This window comes from Cydia fagiglandana, chromosome 16 (assembly GCF_963556715.1).
Source record: "Cydia fagiglandana chromosome 16, ilCydFagi1.1, whole genome shotgun sequence".
Classification (NCBI taxonomy): Eukaryota; Metazoa; Arthropoda; class Insecta; order Lepidoptera; family Tortricidae; genus Cydia; species Cydia fagiglandana.
The window spans coordinates 6,470,732-6,495,099 of record NC_085947.1 but is presented as its reverse complement, the minus strand read 5'-3'; the positions used below and the strand labels follow the sequence as shown (position 1 = coordinate 6,495,099).

General features: G+C 38.8%; 2 protein-coding genes and 2 non-coding genes across 4 annotated transcripts; 2 read left to right on the top strand and 2 right to left on the bottom strand.

Moving 5' to 3' along the window:
* Window positions 1–303: 303 nt before the first annotated feature.
* On the bottom strand, window positions 304–12,856 carry LOC134671811 (UDP-glucose 4-epimerase-like). Its single transcript, XM_063529638.1, has 8 exons — window positions 12,701–12,856; window positions 5,607–5,860; window positions 4,967–5,080; window positions 4,437–4,613; window positions 2,465–2,645; window positions 1,585–1,673; window positions 1,131–1,323; window positions 304–461 (listed from the first exon to the last, which is right to left on the bottom strand). The coding sequence occupies exons 1-8, from the start codon at window positions 12,717–12,719 to the stop codon at window positions 370–372; spliced, it is 1,119 nt and encodes a 372-aa protein (XP_063385708.1). The 5' UTR covers window positions 12,720–12,856; the 3' UTR covers window positions 304–369.
* A 2,193-nt stretch (window positions 12,857–15,049) lies between these two features.
* LOC134671810 (trimeric intracellular cation channel type 1B.1) lies at window positions 15,050–23,832 on the bottom strand. The gene is made up of 7 exons (XM_063529637.1): window positions 23,585–23,832; window positions 20,838–20,994; window positions 20,034–20,206; window positions 19,312–19,411; window positions 18,690–18,810; window positions 16,962–17,125; window positions 15,050–15,988 (listed from the first exon to the last, which is right to left on the bottom strand). Exons 1-6 carry the CDS (start codon window positions 23,703–23,705, stop codon window positions 16,970–16,972), a joined length of 828 nt encoding a protein of 275 aa, XP_063385707.1. The 5' UTR covers window positions 23,706–23,832; the 3' UTR covers window positions 15,050–15,988; window positions 16,962–16,969.
* Trnap-cgg (transfer RNA proline (anticodon CGG)) lies at window positions 22,862–22,933 on the top strand. Its single transcript has one exon. It is a non-coding gene; the product is annotated as a tRNA-Pro (tRNA).
* A 186-nt stretch (window positions 23,833–24,018) lies between the features above and the next one.
* On the top strand, window positions 24,019–24,091 carry Trnav-cac (transfer RNA valine (anticodon CAC)). The gene has a single exon. It is a non-coding gene; the product is annotated as a tRNA-Val (tRNA).
* The last annotated feature ends 277 nt before the right edge of the window (window positions 24,092–24,368 follow it).

The window sequence follows — 24,368 nt, the reverse complement described above, 5'->3', positions numbered from 1 at the left end:
TTTTCAATTAAAAGACACATCAAGATTGTTTACCTAATTTCTAATGCTAAAAAAACGAACTACAAGCGATAGAATATACGTACCACCATAGGCGTACGCACGGTGGGGCAAGTGGGGCAACTTGCCCCACCCTGGTCTGTGGTCTGTCGAGAAGCTAAAAATTTTTAGGAACAATTAAGGCACGTAACCATACTTCTGCCCCACCCTTTAAAAAATGCTGGGTACGCCTATGCGTACCACCATCGCCAAAGTGGATTTTTGTAAATATTTTAGGTTAGGAAAAGGGAACCAAGCCAACAGACGTTAAATATACTAGTTTATTAATAATAAGTACGCGTAACATAAGTTATAGTGTAGTGTCCAAGCGAACTAACTCTTCCCGTTCACGATGACACTGGTCTTAACGTTTTTCTTCGGGTAGCCATCCGGGTTCATGGTCTGCCATCGCCAGAAATCAGTGCCTGCAATTTTATATCCTTGATTAATCTCCTGCGGACCAGCCATACAAATGCAAAAATCAAAATATGCTACTGAAATTTGAACCTACAAAGTAGGAAATAGAGTTGAATTAATGTTCAAAAATTGTAATTAAGAAAAGGAACTGTATTACAATTGAATATAATTGAAATTTCATCGAACTGAATGGAAAAATAAGGATTATGGTTAGGACCTTGGGCTTTAGGAGGTTAAACTTTGTTATTTTCTCTACATCTACTTATTACTTATTTGCAAATTCAGGGTTTTCTAACAAGTTACTATGACCAAAAACTTAAGACGATCTGTTCAAATATTCCGAACTATCTACAGTATCTACTAGCAGTAGGTACTAGCCTCTTTAATTCATATAGGTACCTAAACCAAAAACTACCTAATGTAAAGTAGTTCATTCATAAATTTGAGGTCCATAGCAGCAGCGGATTATAGTCTGTCCGCTTTTCTTTGGTCAATTACGCCATAGTAAACCTATGGCGAACTTGATTTTAGAAATGAGACATGCTATACTTAAATGTCGTCAAGTCCACCAATGACTTAAGAGGTTATTTATTTTGTCTGTGCCTGGGACTCGAGGTTTTTTCGTATTTCAAACTTATGATCTTCTAAAATATTTCTTTCAATTGTTAACAACTTACACATCTCCTCGATGGTATGCTTCGTGACCCAATTCAGCTCGTTCTTGGCGAGCGTCGCGTCCGCCCACATAGCTGTGATATCTCCCAACCTCCTGGCCTCGTACTTTAGAGGAATCTTCGTGTTGGTAACCTTCTCGAATACCTCTACTAACTCTTTAACGGACACGCCACGGCCGGTGCCAAGGTTATAGACCTGGAAATTGAAATATGTTAAAAAAAGTTATGTTTTAACATCTGTTTTACAAGAAATAAAATCTGCATTGCGGGGCATTACGTCAGTCGGCACTTATCTACTGAATTAATAATGCAATCTAGAGATGAATTTTTCTTATGTTGAGACGTATTGAATCCAAAATCCAAAGTATCTTTTGATTATTTGCTGTAGTGTTGAAAATTTGTAATTTGCGAGTCTTTTGTGTAACTATATATCATTATTTAGTGAGAATAAAAGTACCTTAAGCCCAACGTGGTTTTCGCTGAGCAGGTTCAAAGCTGCCACATGCCCGCTGGCCAGGTCCATGACGTGGATGTAGTCTCGCACACCTGTGGAACAGAGCTACGAGTTTTAAGACCCATTAAAACCATCCATCCACCCATCCATCCATACCATCAATCCATCCACTCCATCCATCCATCGATCCATCGGATTGGATCTGATCGGTCCATTTTCTGACAGATTGTAAGTTGTAAAGCGGTAGTCTTTGTCTAATAATAAATGGAGTTGAAAAGGGACTTGTACAATTCTGATAACTAAAAGCGTTTAATCTCCACTGCAGATGGTATCAGTTTGTGCATGGAAGAAGAGGAAACAGAATAACATATTCTCCTAGACTGCAAACTGGTAGAAGTATACAGGAGAAAAGTCTGATAGTCGTTCCCGAAGACTGTGAGGACTGGCTTCTTGCCCAGAGCCACTTGCGCCATGAAAGGCATCAGGTTTGTAAACTCTTTTGTCGGGTATTCGCCTATCAGGCCGAAGGGATGAGCGCCAACGGGGTCGAAGTAGCGCAGAGATATGTTCCATCTCTGTCACACGTTATAGATCTTCATAGAACTTGCCTTAAGTGAAACAAGGATGATAGAATACTGACCAGTGCCATCAGGAGTCTGATAATCGTTCCCGAAGACTGTGAGGACTGGTTTCTTGCCCAGAGCCACTTGCGCCATGAAAGGCATCAGGTTTGTGAACTTTTTTGTCGGGTCTTCGCCTTTCAGGCCGGAGGGATGAGCGCCAACAGGGTTGAAGCAGCACAGAGATATGTTCCACCTCTTTCACAAGTTACAGATCTTCATATAACTTGCTTTAAGAGAAACAAGGACGATAGAATACTGACCAGTGCCATCTGGAGTCTGATAATCGTTCCCGAAGACTGTGAGGACTGGCTTCTTGCCCAGAGCCACTTGCGCCATGAACGGCATCAAGTTTGTGAACTCCTTGGTCGGGTCTTCTCCTATCAGGCCGGAGGGATGAGCGCCAACGGGGTTGAAGTAACGTAGTGATATTATGTTCCATCTCTGAAATAATGTTTTATTTTTGTATTACCAAACTACATTTTACAAGTAGATATATATGAGCTATTGACTGCGGTCAATAAGGCAAATTCTAAATGCTTTCTTACCGCCGTGGCGTGGGAACACAATTACAAATAGCATTTATCGGTAATTGACAATATCTATTCCTGGGAAGCTATGCGCGATCAAGGACGATATAAATCGTCCTTGGCGCGATTGCGAAATCTAGAAATCGCTCTTCATATAAAGACATCTATCGGTTAAATAAGGCAACAATAGTACATTATTGTCGAGGCTCGGAAGTAGCTACTTGCAGGCTGAGGATTCGTTTTAAACGGACGACCTTGGGAGTCCGTTTAATTGAATCCGAAGCCAGCAAGTAGCCTTCCAGCCGAGTCATATATAGTGCTTTTCTCAAAAATGGTGCAAGAAACATAAATATCATAGAAACATTTTACAAAAGCAACGTTCTTACGTATATATTTTCACAGAGAAAAGCCCTTGCCGCCTTTTTATTTTTTTAATAAAAAAATAGAAGTGTATTTTTCTGCCGAAAATACGCCAACCTATTTGAGACAACTAAATAGTCGCGGTACTAATCATCTGTTTGGCTGTTTAATGGGCCTGTGCCTTCATTTGATATGGCCATTTGAACTTTTAAAAAGTTTGGAACTCGACAAATAATGGAATTTGTATGCAACATTGCAGTCCCAAAATCGAGACTGCAATGTTTTTAACTTTTTAAATTTTGACTGACCATAAACTCCGCGCTTCGCGACCTATTTTTTAGACGGCATAGTCGACTTTGCCGTCCATTTTTGAGAAAAATCTATTTCGCGTATTATTGAGAGGTGATACTTATACTCGTATAATTTAATTTCATAAGACCATAGGCGTACGCACGGAGGGGCAAACGGGGCAACTTGCCCCACCCTGGTCTGTGGTCTGACGAGAAGATAAACATTTTTAGGAATAATTAAGGCACGATTAGCCATACTTCTGCCCCACCCCCACAAAAATGCTGGGTACGCCTATGCATAAGACCCAGAATAATATTTACGAGTATGTGAGCTAAACATAACGAAAAACATAAATTAAAGTTTAAGGTCACCAGAATTGTAGGTATATATATTATACTTCTAGTTAGCAATGATCAATGTTATTCTATTTATCAAGTTCACGCGAACGAAACCTCTTATTAGCTACAACCGTTATGACACCCAAATTTTGATGCCATTGGTTTCTAAGAATTAAACACACAATAATTGACATATAAGTGGTCATCGGATTAAGGCCAAGCGTGATCGACTAGCACGACACAAAACACTTTAAATTTTAATATGATGTTGTAGTAAGTCTATTAATAACGGTAAATATATACAGAGTGGGCCTGATTAACCTGACTAGTTAAAAATGTTAAAGCGAAATATGCTCACATCACAAGATATTCTTTGTTTAAAAATTAAGAACTCGCAAAATTTATGGGGACCGTGTGCGTTGGAGGGTCTGCCATCTTGTGGCCTGAATCGGAAACATATTATGTGCACAGCATGTACATTGTCAAAGCAAGTGCCACCATCTACCGTCCTCATCGGTACGTTTCCTTGTGCACGGTAGGTTCTGCCATCTTGTGGAATACATCGGAAGCATAAACACATTTACGCCTCGCGCCAAAAATCTGACGGCTCCTATGCCCCCTACAGTTCATGCACGGGGCCTATAGGATGTTTTAATGATATACTATACTGTCTATTTTTACTAGTTTTCAATAATAACAAATGTTTTAACACCAACCTTATCAGCTGTGCTCAGATCCTTGAGCATCTCTTCAATGAAGTACTTGGTCCTGCCGTAGACATTCGTGATGCTCCCCGTCGGGTGATCTTCTGTGATCGGCAGATGTTTCGGCTCGCCGTACACCGTGCATGATGATGAGAATACCATTTGGAAGCAGTTGTGTGAACGCATTATCTAGAAAATGGTGTGAATAGTTACTTTTTGTGTACGGTAGACTCCTACCAAGATAAGTTTGCATCGACTTGGCACTCTTGACAGTCATAATGTAAAATAAAAAATATATATATGTAAAATATAAATATATATGTAAATATATATATGTATATATATGTAAAATTTTACGTAAAGTACCTATGGCCGTAGGTACCTACTTTACGTAAAATTTTTCGTCATCTATTCCTCTATCTATTGTTTGACTCTCTAATTATCAGACAATGGCCAATAATATTCAAATTAACTATATCGATTAGTCTTCAGATAAAGCCCTTATTTTAATAGTAAATCTCTATATAATTTTGAAGTCTTACTTCGAGTAGATTGAGCATTCCAAGCAAGTTATTTTGGTAGTAGAGAAGAGGCTGCTGCATAGATTCGCCGACCGCTTTCAACGCCGCAAAGTGGATGACGCAGTCTATTGGGTGCTGGAAAATGACACAATACATTCAGACACCATTGATATATGAGAAAGATTTTATCAAGACAATGGCAGGGCGATTCCTTATCAGGAGCGATACTATAGGAGGAGGCTTATAAAGAACTTAATTTCCCACCAACTTGTTCATTCTAAGACATTTAAAATGCAGATAGACGCTAGACTAAAACTTAATTGGTTCCAGTTTGGGCACTTCGCCGCGGGTATTGAAAGCCTTAAAAAGCCACAAAGAACTAAGAAACTAATACAGAAGTGACAGGTTCGGTATTTGTAAAATTCTAAATGAACCAAACACTTCTTCAGGACAAGTACTTCTTCAGCCATCCTTGTAAAACCTGACCTTGACCTTCTTCCCAGTGATCTCTTCCACTCTCCTTAGCGCCAGGGACCATTATCATATCACCAACTGCTCGGCGAAGTTGTCAATGGCTATAACTTCATGTACCACTTGTACTAGATCTACTACGCAATGGCTGCGTGTGGTCTTGTCGTCGGTTTATAAATGAGACACTTACCTTGTCAAAAATGTCCTTAATCTGCGGCTTATCCAGCAAATCAGCCTTGTAAAACGTGACCTTCTTCCCTGTGATCTCTTCCACCCTCCTCAGAGCTGGTGACCCTTCATCATCTCCCACTGCGTTTGCGAAGTTGTCTATAGCCACAACTTCGTGTCCAGCCTGGACTAAGTCTACAACGCAATGGCTGCCAATGTAGCCGGCTCCACCGGTCACGAGTATGGTCTTGAAGTGCGGCATTGTGCCTTGTTGCTCTGGAAATAAAGATTGATTTTGATTAATTGGTCTCAGATTAGTCACAAACACTAACCGAAACATAACAAAATACTTAATATAGTAAAATAAGTAGACATTATTATTGATGTTGTTATTCGGTTAATCCATAATCAGAAAGCAGTATGCTTTAAAGCAGTGACTGGCATGGAAAGAATTTAGTGAAATCTCAGTAGATTTCACTAAAACTTCACGTAAAAGATTTCACTGAAGCGTGTGTTTTTTGAGGGAAATCAATTTGTATCTATAATATTGCACATAATTGCAAATTCTAAGGAAGTCACTGTTCTTAGTTCCTAATACGTCACCTTTGTATATTTTTCATACAAATATTAAACCGGTATTCAATTTCGGTATCACAGTTGTTTATATACGTAGGTTGTTCCATAAGTCTTGCAAAAGTGTAACTTCTTATTAAGCTTTTTCAAAATAAAAACCATCACTGTTAATACACTTATGCATGCGTTCCAACCATGTATCAAACATGATCTTCCACCGCTCCTTTGTGACAGTGGCGCAGGCTTCATCCCATGCACTCAATAGCTCGTCATCAGTTGCAAACCGTCGTCCTTTTAATTGGTTCTTGGTCAGCAGGAAGAGACCAAAATCGCACGGTGCAAGGTCGGGGTTATAAGATGGATGGTACAGCACAGTAAGCCCCGATTGCTCCAAAAACTCCCGAGTTCTAATCGCACGATGAGCAGGAGCGTTATGATGGTGGAGGTGCCAACTGCCCAGATGAGGGATCCAGAGAGAACATAACTTTTTAACTTGTAGGTCTTCGTGTAAAATTGAATTAAGTATTGATGCACTAATGTGGAGAATGTCCTCAATCTGCCTGCACGTAATTCGCCTATTAATAGTTATCAGTTTTCTAACAGCGTCTATGTTTTCTTGGGTCCTGCTTGTAAAGGGTCGGCCCGGTCTTTCGTCGTCGTCTAAATTATAGTTGCCTCTTTGAAATTCCTTGTACCACCTGAATACGGTAGAAAGGGAAGGGCACTCTTTACCAAAGGCACCGAACATTTCCCTCGTGGCACTCTTGGTAAAATAATCCACGTTTGAAATTATAATAGAAAATCACTCTGTACTCGCGGTTACCCTTTTCACAATTGTTTCGATCTATTTACCGACTATCACTTCTGGCAGGCTCAACAAACACATCATGTAAGAACTTGTAATTAGTGGCAGATAACCATACGCTCAGTCATACATGTCAAAGCTTGTTAGATTCCTTCCATTGCAAGACTTATGGAACAGCCTACGTATATTTATGCACTTAATTATTTAGCGAATGTGATCAATCATTATGCTTACCTAAATACTATTCTATAATATCAAAGAAAAAATATTGTGAAAGTGATTTTTAGTTATACCGCCGGAATGGTCCCTGAATACGTCTAACATTAACATATACGTCGCTATTTGTGTTTTCTGTTCACATTCGGCCGCTTATTAACGGTATAGCAGCGAGTACCGTATCCACAAGAGTCAAGACTAATACTACTAATAGGTGTATTGAACGAATCGGCATCAACAATAGGCGTTTTGTTCTGGTGATAATCCTCATCAATGTACTTTATTTCTCAATTAATGGAAACATTGCGTGATATAGCTGTTGTTTTATGCACGATATTAGTTTTCGCTTAATCAGTGTCGTGCCAGTTTCTAGTGTTTCTACAGTTTGATGCCAAGTGTTCAACGGCCGCGGGTGTAAATAGAAAGTTAACGGTTAATCAAGGACACCACTAAACATCATCTTTATTGGCATCTTTCTTAACTTTATGAGACAAGTGGCATTGCGGACTACTCATGCCGAATATATGGTTGGGATTGTAATATCCATTTTAGGTAAATGTATCTACTTATACCCTGTCACAGGAAAAATGAACGTCGAATTTTCATTGGTCGATAAGAGACCAAAGAGAGAATGCGAGATTTTAAAAACAATAAGGGCTCAATTAGACGGCGCGCACTCGTATGTGATGTTAGTTACATTGCGGACCATTGAGTCAACAATGTCAACAATTCAGCCGACCGAAGTGCCAAGCCTATGAATCTATGAGAACAACGGACACAATGTGACGTTTTTATTGGGGAAGATATAATTATTATATGCATAATTGAGTTAGCATTTAATTTTGGGCAGTCTGTTGCATACAATATCCCATTATACCTCCGGAAGTGACCCTGTGGCAGTCACGATCAGCAATCAAAGAAGACACGACCGCAAAACATGATTTAATACTGAAGAGCAATTAATAATGGGTGATAAGATTGAGTGATTAAATAATATATTCCTATTTTCTTGGTATTAGGAAAACCCACAGATACTACGAAAAGGGACCAAAGAGATAAAAATGTTTTCAGTAATAAATAAAAAATCACAAGAATCGGACAAAGATCGGAAAAGGAAGGAGGATCGGAAGGAAGGATCGGAGGATCGGATCGAAAGGACAAGGATCGGAGTTTCCATTTTGGGGATGGAAAATTTAATTCCCAATCCAACAATGTGAATGTTTCCTAAATCTTTACTTATTGCAAATATCACAATTTATGTATAGAAATTTACCTGCGGCACATCTATATGAAAACTCATGGTTTATGTACGGAAGGCTGCTGCTATTATCACATTTATTACTATTATACCGTCGGGTGACAAGCAAAAGTCACTAAGTACTATCAAAAAATTAAAATAGATTTAGATTTAGATATTTATTCTCATAATATTAAATTACATTATAAATTATGCTAGACTAATCTACACGAATTTATATTATGATCGTCATTCATATTTACATAATATTATTTAATACATACAAATTAAAAAAATGTCTTGCAATAATTAATCTTATGTCAACAATTTATCCATTCATGTCAAAACAAAATACGGTAATAACTTAGTACGAGTATCTCTTAATGATCGTCATAACAATGCACTTTATTACACTTGTAACACGGTTTATTGTCCAATAATTTCAATGGTGTTAATTAGTGACTTTTGCTTGTCACCCGACGATACGTACCTAACTCAACACAAGATCCACAACACAACCACAAGATGGACGGACGACCTTGTTAAGGCCGCCGGAAAACGCTGGATGCGGTCGCTTCCAACCGGTAGGAATGGAGGTCCAAGGGGGAGGCCTATGTTCAGCAGTGGACGTCTTATGGCTGAGATGATGACGTACCTAACTCTGCCATAGTTAATCAATATTAACGTCACTAATATTATAAGAATTCTGTAAATGGAACAAATGTTCCGTACATTTCACGTCACGACGAAGAAAAGTAATAACTTGTGGAGTTAGGCTCCCTCTACAAAGTCCATATAAGTAAAGGTACCTATAATGGTTCAGTGAGACTTTAAGGTAGAAGAAAGGATGTTGCCCTGCAACTTTGTTCTATTTTAGGAGCCTAGCACTATAACCAGAAGCCATCGCCCTAAGCTAAGTGGATACCAGTTATTATAGTCTTGCTAAGTGGTGGACGAGCCTTGCAGCTGTGTTTATTTTGTCTATTTGTTGTCTGGAAAGCAACTTTAGCTTTTCATCCTTCACACTGTCTTTATCCCCCGATCCCCGACACCATAGCTATAAGTTTGGCCGCTATGTGTGTGTGTATAGCCACCGTAGCTCTTAAACGGGTGTGGCGGCCATTGCGTTGGTTTTTTTTTAATTTACCCCTTACGAAAATTATCTTAAACTGCCTGCAATCGTCAGTAATAGGTAAAACGTTCAAATTGTTATAAAAGTCTGAAGTTTTATTTTAAAATGTCAGAGCTACCAATAAACAATTACTTTGTACCCTTGTGCTTGCTGATTATTAACGTCTTGCTAAACGTAGTTTGCACAATTTTGCAAGCCATTGTTTTAGGTATAATTTATCCTGCTTTGTGGTTGTGGCTCGCAAACGTTGATCTCTTGCTACGTCCTGTTCTTGGGAAAACGTTGACTTTGTTCTAAGATTCTATCAATAGGTATTTAAAATTGAGTTTGTGAGCATGGATGGATGTAAGATTTATTCTTGCATCACATTCTAGCATCAAAAGGAAATACTTAAATTGCCGATTTCTGTATTGAGAAAATTTTAGTCTAATTTCTTCACAGAGGGCGAAAGTTTCGGAAGCCCTTCGAAAAAGTTAGGCTGCAATGATCCTTGCAAGAGTTGCAAGTAGGACATAAACATGTAATGTAGGTACACTTATAAAAAAAATAGGTAGGTACCTTTATCTTCTAAAATGCGGGAATTCCGTCACCAACTTCTTTCACTAAACAAATGAATAACGAATTCACTTACTATCTTTGGCATATACATCATCTGAACTGAATCACAATTTTAATCTTAACTGTTTAGGTACCTGCATAATAACGGAAAAATATAATTCAATAAGTATAATACTTAGATGTGATTTAGGTAAAAAAAAACTCTGTAGCCAAAGCCAAGTCTAAGTGACGATATGGTCAAGACAGATAATCGTATTTACTTAAATCACGGCAGTTAATATATTTAAGTGATTAGATTTTGGCGGCGCTTATCGAGAGATATATTTATTTACGATGAAGATAACATTTTGCACGTGTGATCAACATTTTTTCCTGACTTTTTTGAAAGACCTTTTTTGTCTGATGCTTGGATTTGGATGTCCGCTGCTCAGTCTCTCAAAAAATGCTGTACCTACCTAACGGATTTTATAGGTACCTACCTACTTAATATTTGCACATATTTGTTAGCACATACATACTACATTTTTTAGGGTTCCGTACCCAAAGGGTAAAACGGGCCCTATTACTAAGACTTCGCTGTCCGTCCGTCCGTCATTCTGTCACCAGGCTGTATCTCACGAACCGTGATAGCTAGACAGTTGAAATTTTCACAGATGATGTATTTCTGTTGCCGCTATAACAACAAATACTAAAAACAGAATAAAATAAAGATTTAAGTGGGGCTCCCAATCTCCCATACAGCAAACGTGATTTTTGACCAAAGTTAAGCAACGTCGGGCGTGGTCAGTACTTGGATGGGTGACCGTTTTCTATTTGCATTTTTTTCCGTTTTTTTTTTCTTTATGGTACGGAACTCTTCGTGCGCGAGTCCGACTCGCACTTGCCCGGTTTTTTCTCACCCTTTTATTTTCTACTTTATATCATCATAAAATCAACTCTAAATTCAAAAGTCTAAAGTTCACTATCAAATCTAAGTTACAGGAAGACGCGAGGTTTGGAAAGTTTAAACTGCAAGCGCATCGACGCCGCCGGCGGATTTTTTTTCCGTTTTTCTGTCGGGGCTTGGTTCATTCACCCTTGATGCAATGTTATGACCACGGTAATTAGGAATGAAGTGAGCAATGTTGTAATGGCTCCTCTACACGATGGGCCAGTGCCGGCCACTCCAAGGGACGCAGCCATGCGGTAGAATGAGATAGCAATATCACTGCTCCCTCTAACGCATTAATGCGTCCCTTGGAGTGGCCGGCGCTGGCCCATCGTGTAGAGGAGCCATAATACTAGAACACTATACTCCGTATGCTTAGGTATTTAAATAAAAGTAAACAAATCATTTGTACATTTTCGGGTAGTTATAACATTTATTGATTAACCAACCAAATACAAAACTGCCTGGATCTGTCACTGAACGACCTGAGTTTACCCTACATTATTTGACCATGTAATGTTTTCATCAACCCTCAACCGGCTTAAGAAGCCATTTGAGGGTAGATTTTGTTTAAGTACTCTTTTTTAAATACCTAAAGATACAAACTATAATCAATATTGCGAACATCATTAATATTGATCTAAATATCAATAATATCATCAATCAAATGATATTGATCATAACATAATTATTTAATTCAATTAGAAAGATTTAGATTGAAATCTTGATACTATGATAATATATTATCAGTGCACTTTAAATTGACTTGCGGAAATGTACAAAAGGTGCGTTGGGGTAAATACAAAAAGTTCAAGTCACTTCCACCCTCCCTTTTTTGTTATTTCAAAATTACCCGTGTGACGGCACTTATTTCCAAAATAATTAATGCAGGATGATTTCAACCGCAGTATTAACAAAACTTTACTTTAAATTTTATCGAACACAAGGCTATGTTTTAGATCTAGGCACACTATACAAGTATAAATTACCTACGATATATTTCTGATAGCGCGATTCAGCTATTTCTGTTTTGAATAACAGTGCCATCTACCGAGAAAAAACATCAATTCGACATAGAAGATAATTGCACACATTCTCGTCTCATTCTAATGACTTTGACATTTGATTATACAGCCGGCCATTATATTAAAAGCAGATGCTTATATTAAAAGCAGATGCTTAGGTATACAGGATGATCTCGCAATGAATGAATGATTCATATTTACTGAGAAACGACCGGTTTTAAGTCATGTAGTTTAAGTTTATGCCAAATGGCTACCGGAGATGAGGCAAATTCATGGAAATGGTTCCATCTCAGATACATAGATATTTTATTATAATTATGTACCTAGTAACTATACCGTTTTATATAGGTAACTATATAACAATCAAACAATCTATTAGCTTCTGTTAAAAATATAATTTTACGACTTTCTGTAAGTACCTTAAATCCTTTAATCCCGTTTAATCCCGTCATACTATTAGTATATCGCAACAGCATAGTTTTTAAAAATACCAGTAGGTACTTTGTGTTAGATTTCTTATAAAAAAGACAGCCATTAAAAGTTTTCCAAGAATAATTAAGTCAACCTAATAGTCTATTAAGAAAAATTTTCACGAAAATCTTTACCATGCCACCTACAATAACACAAAATTTAAGTACTTACGTCTATTCCTAATTCCCATCAACTATACTTCACTGCACGCACTGGCACGTTACAAAAACGATTTTTAAAAATAAAAATATTCAAAAATGGAACGCGTTCGCGCCGGCAGCACGCGCACGCGCATCTAACGCGCCAGCGCACACGTCACTGTTCATTGCAAACCTGGTCCTCTGTCACACGTGATGCGAATCTTGATAGGCATTTGGGGATACATTCAGTATTACATGTAGAGTATAGCTAATACTCTGTATCTTTAGGTATTTAAATAAAATTAAACACACAAATGAAATGAATGAAATGAAAATGTACAAAATATTGTACATGTTCAATCTATTGTACATTTTCGGGTAGTTATAAGATTTATTGGTTAACCAACCAAATACAAAACCGCCTGGATCTGTCACTGAACGACCTGACTTTAACCTACATCATTTAATCATGTAATGTTTTCATCTACCCTCAACTGGCTTAAGAAGCTATTTGAGGGTAGATTTTGTTCACTTTTATTTAGATACCTGAAGATACAGAATATAGCTAGGCCACCGTCCAGAACAATTTTGTGATATTATCACGGCCCCTAGCAATGACTCTATTATCTACGACCTAGGTGATAAAGTAAATCCTACAAAGATTTCTCTAGTTAATTTTAACTCTTCTCCATAAATAAATAACCACCATAAGCTCGCATTCGCTACGGTGTGACTGCAGCCGGGTCCAGTCTCCGACAGTGACCTCGCCGCCATTGAAGCTACAAAACCACCACAATAACTCATCTCCTCATCATCCTTATAACCTACTTTATTCCAAGGCAGTAAAGCTCTAGCGAACGCAGATAAGTTGGCAGCAGAATACCGTAACCACATAACTTGGACGGATGGGCTAGTTTGGGCCACAGTCCCGTTACGGCCTTGCCTGTCAGATTATCTTCACTTTCGACTATCTGCTACTGGGACCTCCGTTGACCGAAAATCTTTGACCTAATACGTGATTTAAGACGAAACAGGAGCTGTGTTTTAAATATTTTAGGTAAATATTCCCGTCTCGCTAACGGAAGCGGCTCCTAAAACTAGTGCGATAAGGACAAGGCGAAAAATCCCGCGTAAAAATCTTAAAAATCGAGGTTTCGTACTCGACTGTTTCCTCCTCCAAAACTTAACCAATCCTAACCAAACTTGGAAATCTAAATGATTATGAAATTATCTGTGTCGGACCGTTTTGCTTTTTTTGGCTAATTGATATCAGTTTTGAATACTACGCCGCCTCTCATTGCGGCATAGTCAATAAGGCCATTTTGGCCATTTTTGAAGGGCCCTAGCGCCTTAAAAAATAATAATATCAAAAAAAGCAAAACAGTCCAACACAGATATTGACAATATTGATCTGTGTTGAAAAAATAATTGCTATAGCATCAAAACCCACGGAGGAAACAGTCGAGTACGTTTGTATGGAGAAATGACCACTCCTGTTGGCTCTTAAAACAAATCCTACAATAATGAAGTTCGCGAGAGGTTAGATCTTTGACTAATACATGGTGGCTAAAAAATAACTGTTTTCCTGTTGCCAGGGAGGTTTTGGGATTATACTGAGCAACTTTTACTATAGGACCAACCCTAAAATCGCGAAACAAATTTTGGCTGTTGCATACCTTTTGGCCGGTCCATTTTCTATTTCAATTTTCAACGGGAATGCATCTATTTTTTAGTCATCCTGTATATATTACTTCGTAAGACCTTACGAACGCTACGAAGAAGACCAGAGGGGTTACCGCGAAAACCGAAATTCGCAAATTGCGGGGATCTGTCTCTTTTACTCCAATGAAGGCGTACTTAGAGTGACAGAGAAAAATGCCCGCAATTTGCGAACTTCGATGTTCGCGGTTATAGGCCAGAGGGCCTACCGCGAACCACGTTTGACGTGTTGCCTCTCTGTCGCACTTGTGAATTCGTACGTAAGTGTGACAGGGAGGCAACACGTCGAACGTGATGCTTCGCGGTAGGCTCTCAGTTCGTTGGTGCGCAAATGGCGTTTTTGCACATTTTCGTCGGTGCGCATGTTCGCTCGGCATTATAAGGGAATATAGAGTTAGACCAAGAAAAGTCTGCAGCGATTTTGATAGCCCACGCAGTGCAAGTGTTATTTTAAACGTCAAACTTCTATGTAATTATGACGTACTTATAAGTTATACATAACGCTAGCACTGCGTGGGCTTTTAAAATCGCTGCAGACTTTTTTGGTCTAACTTTAGTACTTATTCGTTTTTCTGTGGGATTATCCTTAATTTTAATTTTTTTGGAATAGTTGAACAAACTCTAAAATGAAGGGGAATAATTATTTAAATAAAACAATCAAATTAATAAAACAATTTAATACTTCCTTTCTTATTTTCATAACAAATGTTATTTAAATTCTTACGAAACGCGTGTCTCTCGTCGCTTGCACCCTGCGGCTCGATCAAGCGTTTCACGTTACAAATAATATGAATAACTATTATTTTATCAATAATAAAATCTATTTAATATAAATTTTCAATACTGTTCATTTTGCGTGTCCTTTATAGCTATTTTTCAATTTTGTTGAAAAGGAAGTCGGTCTCTGTGTCGTTCGATTCTAAACTAAAATAATAATACAGTTCATAATTACAATGCTCGATCATTTTTTATATTTTTTTTTCACACAGACGCATACTTAACATAAAATAGTCATTACATCACTTGCTCCTTCACATATACGCAGACATTCTCACATATTTTTGTGGAACTCGCGAATGTTCGGCCGCCAAGCGGGTCTCGCGCATTTGTGCTTATGATATGTCAAGGAGAACGGTAAGGTATATGTCAAAAAATCATGTGTCGTTTCCAAGCCAAAAGGTAACTTATTGTCAGTTGTCATTAAGGCTCTTCTGCAATAAATATGCAGTAAAAAATTGGCCTCATAGACTGTTTTTTTTTTAAAACGTCACATACATTTAGGTGCCTTTAGGTCATCCAAGAGTCACAGCACAATATAAGTACACTTTATGAAATATATTTTTGGCAATTCATAGGAAACAGGAATACTTCCAAACAATACTACTTACATACCCATGTAGGGATTTAAATTAAACTTAAATGACTAGTCTAACAGCAAAACAAATAAAAAAAACTTTGGTCGTTGTGCCATTTTTTTAGGATTTAAAGGTTTTTTCTATTTTTTTACGATTTTCTTTTTTTATTTGATACTAAAGTATCTTTGCGACCGTTATATTACATTGTCGGTGTCAGTTGATAACGTAGCGCAGTGTATTGTGACCTGAAAAGAAAACAGATTATTTGAATAAGAGAAGGGGCTACAAAGAATGATTTATGATGAGTTAACGTTACTAATAATTTTATTATGTATGTTTGTTTATGTTAATCCTTTGGACGCTATCAAGGCCCCAACGTTGCCTGTTCCCTTTGACGGCGCAGCAACTAGTATCATTTCTCTCTTCTCGCTCTTAAAAAAGCTATTTGTAAAAGAAAGACTACCATGCTGTTAACAAGATGAACTTCAAATCAATCGTTATTGGTGGTTTCAAGCTGTGCGTAAAAACGTGTATGTGTGCGTTTTTAGGGATGTGAAAAGTATGGACGCGACTATCGTGTGCGGCGCTTCATCGTGAACCTTGTCGGTAGCACGAAGGTTGACATGGACTGCAGCAGTGGCGTAGGCGTGGGCGAAGTGGGCCGTCGCCCACGGCCACGCGCCCGAAGGGGCCTTGCGCGAGGCCCTTCGGTCGGGTACATTGAAAGAAAAGGGCCTCGCAGATGCGACTTCGCCCACGGCTAGATTAGTTCACGCTACGCCACTGGACTGTAGCGCGCGTTAATTGACTTCTTTGGCGCGGTCTATGGTTTGCAATCCGGATCCGAAATGTATGAAATTATCCGGATCTGGATCCGGATCCGCGGATCTTTCCATACATTTCGGATCCGTCGTGCAAACCCTAGCGCGGTCAAATGCTTAAAGACTATAACCCCCTCATTCATAAACTTTAATAAAGTTAACAAGCCGATAATAATCGTTTGTCCCTTTCCGACGTATTGGTATGATGGAAAGGGACAAACGATTATTATCGGCTTGTCAACTTTAGTAAACGTTTATGAATAAGGGGGTAAGGGATTTTAGTTACATTGCGGACTGTTGATTACATCCAATTCTTCCGATCGAACAAAACCCGCGATGTAATGAAACTCGCATGCTAGGTCTCGCATCGTCTAAACGAGCCCTAAAGCTGACTTACGTGTCGCATCAGTTAGTCTTCTTAACGTCCTTACTCTCCTCTTTAGGCTGGCCCTTTCCAAGCAGCTTGGCCAGGGAGTCCCAGATCCCGCCGAGGAACAGCGCGCTGAACAGGTTCTCGAATGGCACGAAGGGATCGTGGATGCCCAGCAGGATTGAGGATAGCTGGAAAAAAATAGAACTCATGAGTTTCTTTCCCTTTTTATTGTGTGTAGGTATAGATCTAGCTAGATCAGAGGTCTACAATCATTTCAAGGGCCAGGGTCAGGTTGCTGCCTTGGACCGTATTTTATGGAAGTTGCCTCTTTTTGAGCCTTAACCAGTGTTGTGACCCCTGCCGTGGATCATTCGTATAAGCATTAGATAAATCAAAATAAATCCATCAGAATATTTATTTGCAACAGGTGGTATAAAGTTTTCATTCATTCATTCGTAGTGGGTATATTAATTGGAATTTCGTTTTATTTCAGTATAGTTAAGTTACTTTAGTTTAGTGTTAGTATCTGGTTTATTTCGAGATGTTTTCCTTCGTCAAAAATATTTCACATGGAAACAGCCATCAAAACTTGTATTTTAACTTTTACCTATGAAACCCAACCATAATGGTAGGTAATAATGTCCAATATAGTTCGCGAACTACCAGATACCAAATTGGTTAGCTTTTAAACTTGACTGACTATGGAACAGTGGTTTATGCTATGCAACTTGGAAAGCGGTTTCAAAACAGCTCTTATCTCGTTGGCACAAGGCTAAGTCTTGTGTCTTTTCATTGAATGAACTTTGCTTAAATGGAAAATGAGGTGATTATTGCACAAGGCCAAGTCCACGGTAACTATTAGGTATGATACAAGTCAGTATCAGTTACTATGATCATAGATCTTAGTTGCTCGTTGCCGACTAAATTAGAATGTTATGTCTACCTTTTAACAATTTAGTATTTTGAATCTTCTCTTTTATTTTTACTTAACAATCAGCATGGACACTGTAAAGGCATACGATTGAGTTTGGAATTATGGTATTCTGTGGAAATTGCAATTTTACAGACCGAACACGAATTCGTGTAAATGGATTGCCGAATATTAGTCATTATTATACAGGGTGATTCATGAGACGTGAGCAGGACTAATCCTGCACACTCAGTAAATGATAATTGATCGATCTCCGTCGTATTTAGGTAAAACAACTACACTTTTTCCTATTTTTCAACTTTTTGGTGAGGGCAAATTTAATTCTCTACAATCATGGTCACCCTACAAGACCTAATTAATAAACATAAAACCTCTTTTACGAAGGAAATAAAATGTCAAATCTTAGTGAGATACGAGTTTTCAAAAGTAACCAGACCGTGATGACAGTGATGATATTGAATTTGACACAGAATATCTGTAGTTTAGTATTCTAATTTTAGGGCGACCATGCATGTCGTAAATAAATTGAAAAAAAATTTTTTTACACTAGTAGAAAATTAACGTCAATCTCACTAAGTAATACTAATACGAAACAGTTGCTTATAATTTACAAAATGCGCAGTGTTAGTCCTGCTCACGTCTCCTGAATCACCCTGTATACTAATAACATAAGGGTAAACGACAACTGCTCTGAAAACATGGAAATTAAGTCTGGTGTTCCGCAAGGCTCTATCCTATCCCCACTTTTTTTGCTTTATATCACTAACACTTGCAGGCGATGAAGGACGATTAAAGCGAATGATTAACACAGTGTACTATACCTTGAAGTAGACGAAGAATATGACGATGCCGAAGTAGACAAGCGCGTGCGGCGCGGAGATGAGGTCGGTCTTTTTGTCCAGTACGAAGATCACCGACGCCACCAGCGACGCCTTCGTGTAGCTGGAAAGTTTATAAATTTACTTTAGCGGTTGGAATTTAGATCTCGCAACTACTAGTGTCTGAACTGAACCAACAATAGCTACATTAATGGACAGAACTCTCATTGAAATGTAGAGGATTTTAGGCTAAAAGAAATAAGTTCCTTATTCATAGTGATTATTTTGCTATGTGTGTTCCGCGATAACCTACTGGTCGAACTGATGTGGGCTTTGTACTGCCTATCCTGTACCATAAATTTGTGTTTATTACGACAAAGAGTTTATATATACCTACATATGTATATATACGAAGGAGCTCTTCAATTTTTTATCTATTTTACAGCGGGCTGGAGCTACTAGCTGTGTGTGCATTTTCAGTGCATTTTGTTTGGTTATAGGTTGGTCTGCCATAAAAAAATAAGTAGCACGTGCGGTTTTACTTAACAATAGACAAAAGATTAGCCGTCGGGGCCTATTAGAAATGTACAAACTATACATGCTAAACAAGTTTATAGGTACTTACAAGCTAGGCTGCATGGTTTCCATAGCAGTCGGGGTCCAGGCTCCGCGGATCAGCCTCTCCACCAGCTTGGTAAAGCCCGCTCCGTTGCCCTTCAGGGTTCCTGAAATAATCATAAATAAATATATGATACAGGAAAGGAAGGTATGACAATTTGGGTGTTAAGTCCCAATGTTAGGTCTCCTAGGTTAAACATAAACTGACAACACAATACCTACAGGTCGCTGGAGCCCTAGCCTAGACTGGTGTTCTTAATAAGTAGGTATAGCCTTCTTCCTCACATATGGTATGACGTAGACACAAAAGTTACTTTAGCTTCTGGCATGGCACTCGGATTGTTCATCTCGCCATCTGGTCGGAGGGCGACTCGTAGATAAGTACATTATATTTGCCAAGTTGCCAGTAGCTGTCGGTTTTGCGACAGATGTGACCACCATTCTACCGCCACTTTTAGCCTGTTAACTTTGAAACATAATTGTGGGTCATTTATTTGGTTATGTGGCGGATTACTTCGCTTTGGATCCCCCCCCCCCCCCCCCCTCTGCAAAAACTTCATGTATAAGCTCTTTCAATTATATTTTTAGGCTGCCTTTTCACTGAGATGGAGACGTGCGGGAATCATCAATAACCGCTATAGATTACAATCAATGCTATTGGTTGATTTGTCCACTCATCTCCTCCTCAGTGGAATGACAGCCTGAGCAACTTCTTATGATTCGACTTACCAATAATGATCATAATGATGTAAGCGTTAGGATACAATTTGCCGGCATGGCTGACACCATCGTAAACTTTCTTGGCGCGGTAGATCTCTTTCATGGCGGACGCGACGATCTTGACGGGCAGGAACTTGGCCACTTTGTAGCCCACGTCGAATGGTGTGTAGAATACTATGTACCTGGAAATTTAACAAGTCAGATTTTTAGCTATCAAGTTAAATTACTATAGAAACAGAAACCTCAGTTGCGTAAGAAATTGCAAAGCTAGCGGAGACCAATATCCGCCAAGGTTAAAGTCATGGACTGCTCTCAATTGGCAACCACAAGACAGTTAACAGTGAGTAGGTACTTAGACGAAAGGGGCGGATGAAAGAAGAGTGCACGCAGCGGAAATGGGAATGTTGAGATGGATGTGTGGAGTGACGAGAAAGGATCGGATTAAGAATGAGTATATAAGAGGAAGTTTGAAAGTAGCACCAGTAACGGAGAAGATGAGTAGTAGATTAGCGTGGTATTATGGGCATGTAATGAGGAAGGATGAATGTCATATAGGCAAAAGAATGTTAGGGATGAATGTTGATAGACGGAGAGCGGATGGTAGACTTGAAAAACGATAGATGGATTGTGTGAAAGAGGATATGAGAAAGATAGCAGTGAGTGCTGAGGTGACGAAAGTCAGAGGAAAATCGAAGAGAAAAACATGTTTGGCCGACCCCACATAACGTGGGATAAGGGCAAGGAAAAGAAAAGAAGACTTAGTCAACGTACCTATATTTGAAGGAACCGACTGAAAGTATGGTGGAAGCTTACCAGGTGACTGTACCGATGACAAGTTGTGGCGTGTTCTTGAGAGGCGCGAGGATGGGCTCTCCGAGTAGACCATTGACGACCATGCCGCCCGCGAATATCACGAGCATGGTGGAGAGCCAGCACGCCAGAGGGTGCTTGCGCGAGAACGCCTGTGCGCCTGAAGCAGACAGTAGGTATTTATTAAGAGAGAACATAGAGGTACAATAATATAGAGATGACACGGGGGAGGGGCCAAACGACCGAACGAGATGCACTTATGGAAATTTCAGTAGGAATAGCAGAGAAAGCGGTATTATTGCTTGTCCTTGTCACAGTCTCACTTTTTGTTTGTTCCCCATCAAAATTTTAGTATGGTTTATGGTGGGCAACAAATAACCTGACCGAATTACGTAGATTGTTTTTGGTATGTTGTCAGGAATGTTAAAACGTGTTTTTAATATTGTCGCTTTGCGTATGTTTTGTCCCTCACGAAGGCACGCGTATAGCTCATCTATGTAATACTAGGACTATTAGAGAGAAGTATTTATTTTAGGATTGGCGCCCATCATAATAGCCGCCATAACTAACCGCAAGCTTCGGCTTGCGCCCCACCTTCTGGTTTCTTTATTTGTGTTATACCACATCGGTGGCAAAGAAGTATACGGCCCGCCTGATGGTAAGCAGTCACCGTAGCCTATGGACGCCTGCGACTCCAGCTGTTACATGCGCGTTGCCGACCTTTTAAAAACTGTATACACTCCTTTTTTGAAGAACTGTACTGTCCACCCTCAGGAAAACCTCGGAATAAGTAAGTATTTCTTCCTTTAGTAAGAATATTAAGAACGGGCGGTATGAATTCACGGCCCATACTAAAGAAAGAGGGAGTACCTAATTAGTTAATTACCTAAGAGGGCACTTTGGACCCCATGTGATGAATTTAGTATTCATGGAATGTACGTATTACGTGACGAATTGCCATATACTTACACATTGGGTAGAGCCACATATATCTATCAATTTTATCAATCGTCCGATACTAACCGTAAGTCGTAACCGGCGTAGGTATATGTTTCATTAATTAACAAACGAATGTAGGTAGAGGTTGATCGCTAAAATGGTCACTTCTATTCAATATAAATTAACTAGGTGGTGTAACGTAAACATATTTATTATATGACTTCCTTTATCTATCTACCTACTGATAAAAAGGGCGCGGACTCGAATCATCACCCCGTATTTAGTTCCACCCTATAATTCGTTTTTTTTAGCATTAGAAAGAACTCCACAGAAGTAAGCGTACAGTTTTTATCAGGCTCTTTAATTGTTAATAATGATTGAATTATCTAATGTAGCACGGTCAATACATATAATTTACTTCGAATTATTACCGCTAAAATTGCCGGATTTGGAACCACACGCTTACTTCTGCGAAGTTCTTTCTAATGCTAAAAAAAACGAACTATAATGCACAAGTAGGTATCGGGGGCGATCCATTTAATGTATCGTTAACCACACTCTTGGAGCATAAACATTGCCTTTTCCTCCGTTTGTGAGGGGTGAAAAGTAAAAGTAGCATAATGTCATTTCATGATCTGTTGTTTCAGGAAATACCTGCAGTAGTTTAAGTCATGTCAATGACCGGTTAAAATGCCATTTATTTATATATACTTATACTTAAACATTGATATGTTTGGCTAATTGATAGAGTTAGACCAAGAAAAGTCTATCTAATTTTATAGAAGTTTGACGTTTAAAATAACACTTGCACTGCGTATGTTATCGACAGACTTTTCTTGATCTAACTCTAAGGTAACTTAAACAATAGGTAGGTACATTTTATGCTTGCATCTCAAGACTTCTGTATTATTTGGTATTATCATATTAAAAATGCCTCTCGCACAAAACAATAGACCATAAAATTAATGCAACATCATCAAAACGAGAAATTAAGAAACTTTAGACACGCCCGCGCAAATAATTTCCGGCAGTTGTGATGACGTAGCAATTTGTAGATTTGATTCAGTAATTTCGCGCTCGGAACGTATGGCTCGTTGGTCTAGGGGTATGATTCTCGCTTCGGGTGCGAGAGGTCCCGGGTTCAAATCCCGGACGAGCCCGGCAGAATTGCCTTTTTGTATTTTTAATTAGCATTTTTGGGAATTTAATTAGCCTTCATTAGAATTATCTCAGGAATTGTTGAAGTTAGCGACTCAAACAAATAGTTTAGCGAAATGAACCTTATTTGAGTTATTAGATTTGTTTATTTTTACGCCATCTATAGGAATATACTGACATAACGTAGACCCTTTGCCAGCTGCAAAACATCTGCAGAACCAGGATACTTATTATCATAATCACAACCTAAAATATTCTCCAAAACAAATAAAACTTTTTCTGAATTTATTTTTTCTATCTTTTTTCATGAAAACGTAGATTGTTTATCACTCTCATGATAAGATTGCGTACGTATTTATATGATTACAAATGCAGTAGCAGCATTCGTATGTGCAAATAGATAATCTAATTACTAATTCACCGGCAAAGTTTAATAAACTATTACATATAATATGGTGTTTTATTATTAACCACCGGTTCAGCATTAGATAGGTAGGTACACTTGTGTGATCCGCAGGGAACCAATCTATTTTTAAGCTGGGTACAGTATTTATTTTTAGTTCGCCCCATACATTACGTTTACGGGCAAATAGCGCAAGGATACGGAAGCTAACATTAAGAAATTGGCGGTTCATTTAAAAATAGAAACTCACCAGCACCCAAATCCTCTCTGACGGAAAGTGCACATAATAGTGAATGTGCGATGTCAAAATACGGAAACATTTTCAGTTTTATGACCTGGTTGGCCAGGTCTAAGAAGGCTTCGGGATCCATGGTGGAATATTTGAGGTAACTACAATTATTTAAGAATGTATGGCACAACTAAACACCGACAATAAGGCGGTACGGCGGCCGCGTGTGATCGCGGGCAGAGCAGCCGCGAGACTGAGCTTAGAGACTGGATGTGGACGGAGCTGATTGAACGCTTTTATTATTTTTGTCAAACCACACTGGCGATGAATTCACAGATAAGATTAGCCGGCGCGTTTGTCGATTTTACTTTTTGCTAAACTTTTAATAAAATTATTACTTTCGTTGCATAGCACATACTTAGAACTAAATAGACAATTTCAGCATGACTGATATGGTTTCCGTAGTGTAGCGGTTATCACGTGTGCTTCACACGCACAAGGTCCCCGGTTCGATCCCGGGCGGAAACAGTTTTTGGTTTTGTTTTGTATTTTTGTTAGATGTTTATCTGTATTTTATTGGCATTCCATTTGTAGCTAAATATAAAATAAGACTCAGTTATTTGGATTGTCGTTAGATTTACGTAACGCGGAGAAGTCTGGGTAGGGTTTTTTGTTAATGAATAAGATATTAACCTCATTTGGAGCATTCCACGGGCTGTCCCGTACAAACGCATTGTATTTCCTGTGTTGCGACTTTTTTCAGCATTTAAAGCAGGCGATTATTTTTCTGTGCATATTTTTGACC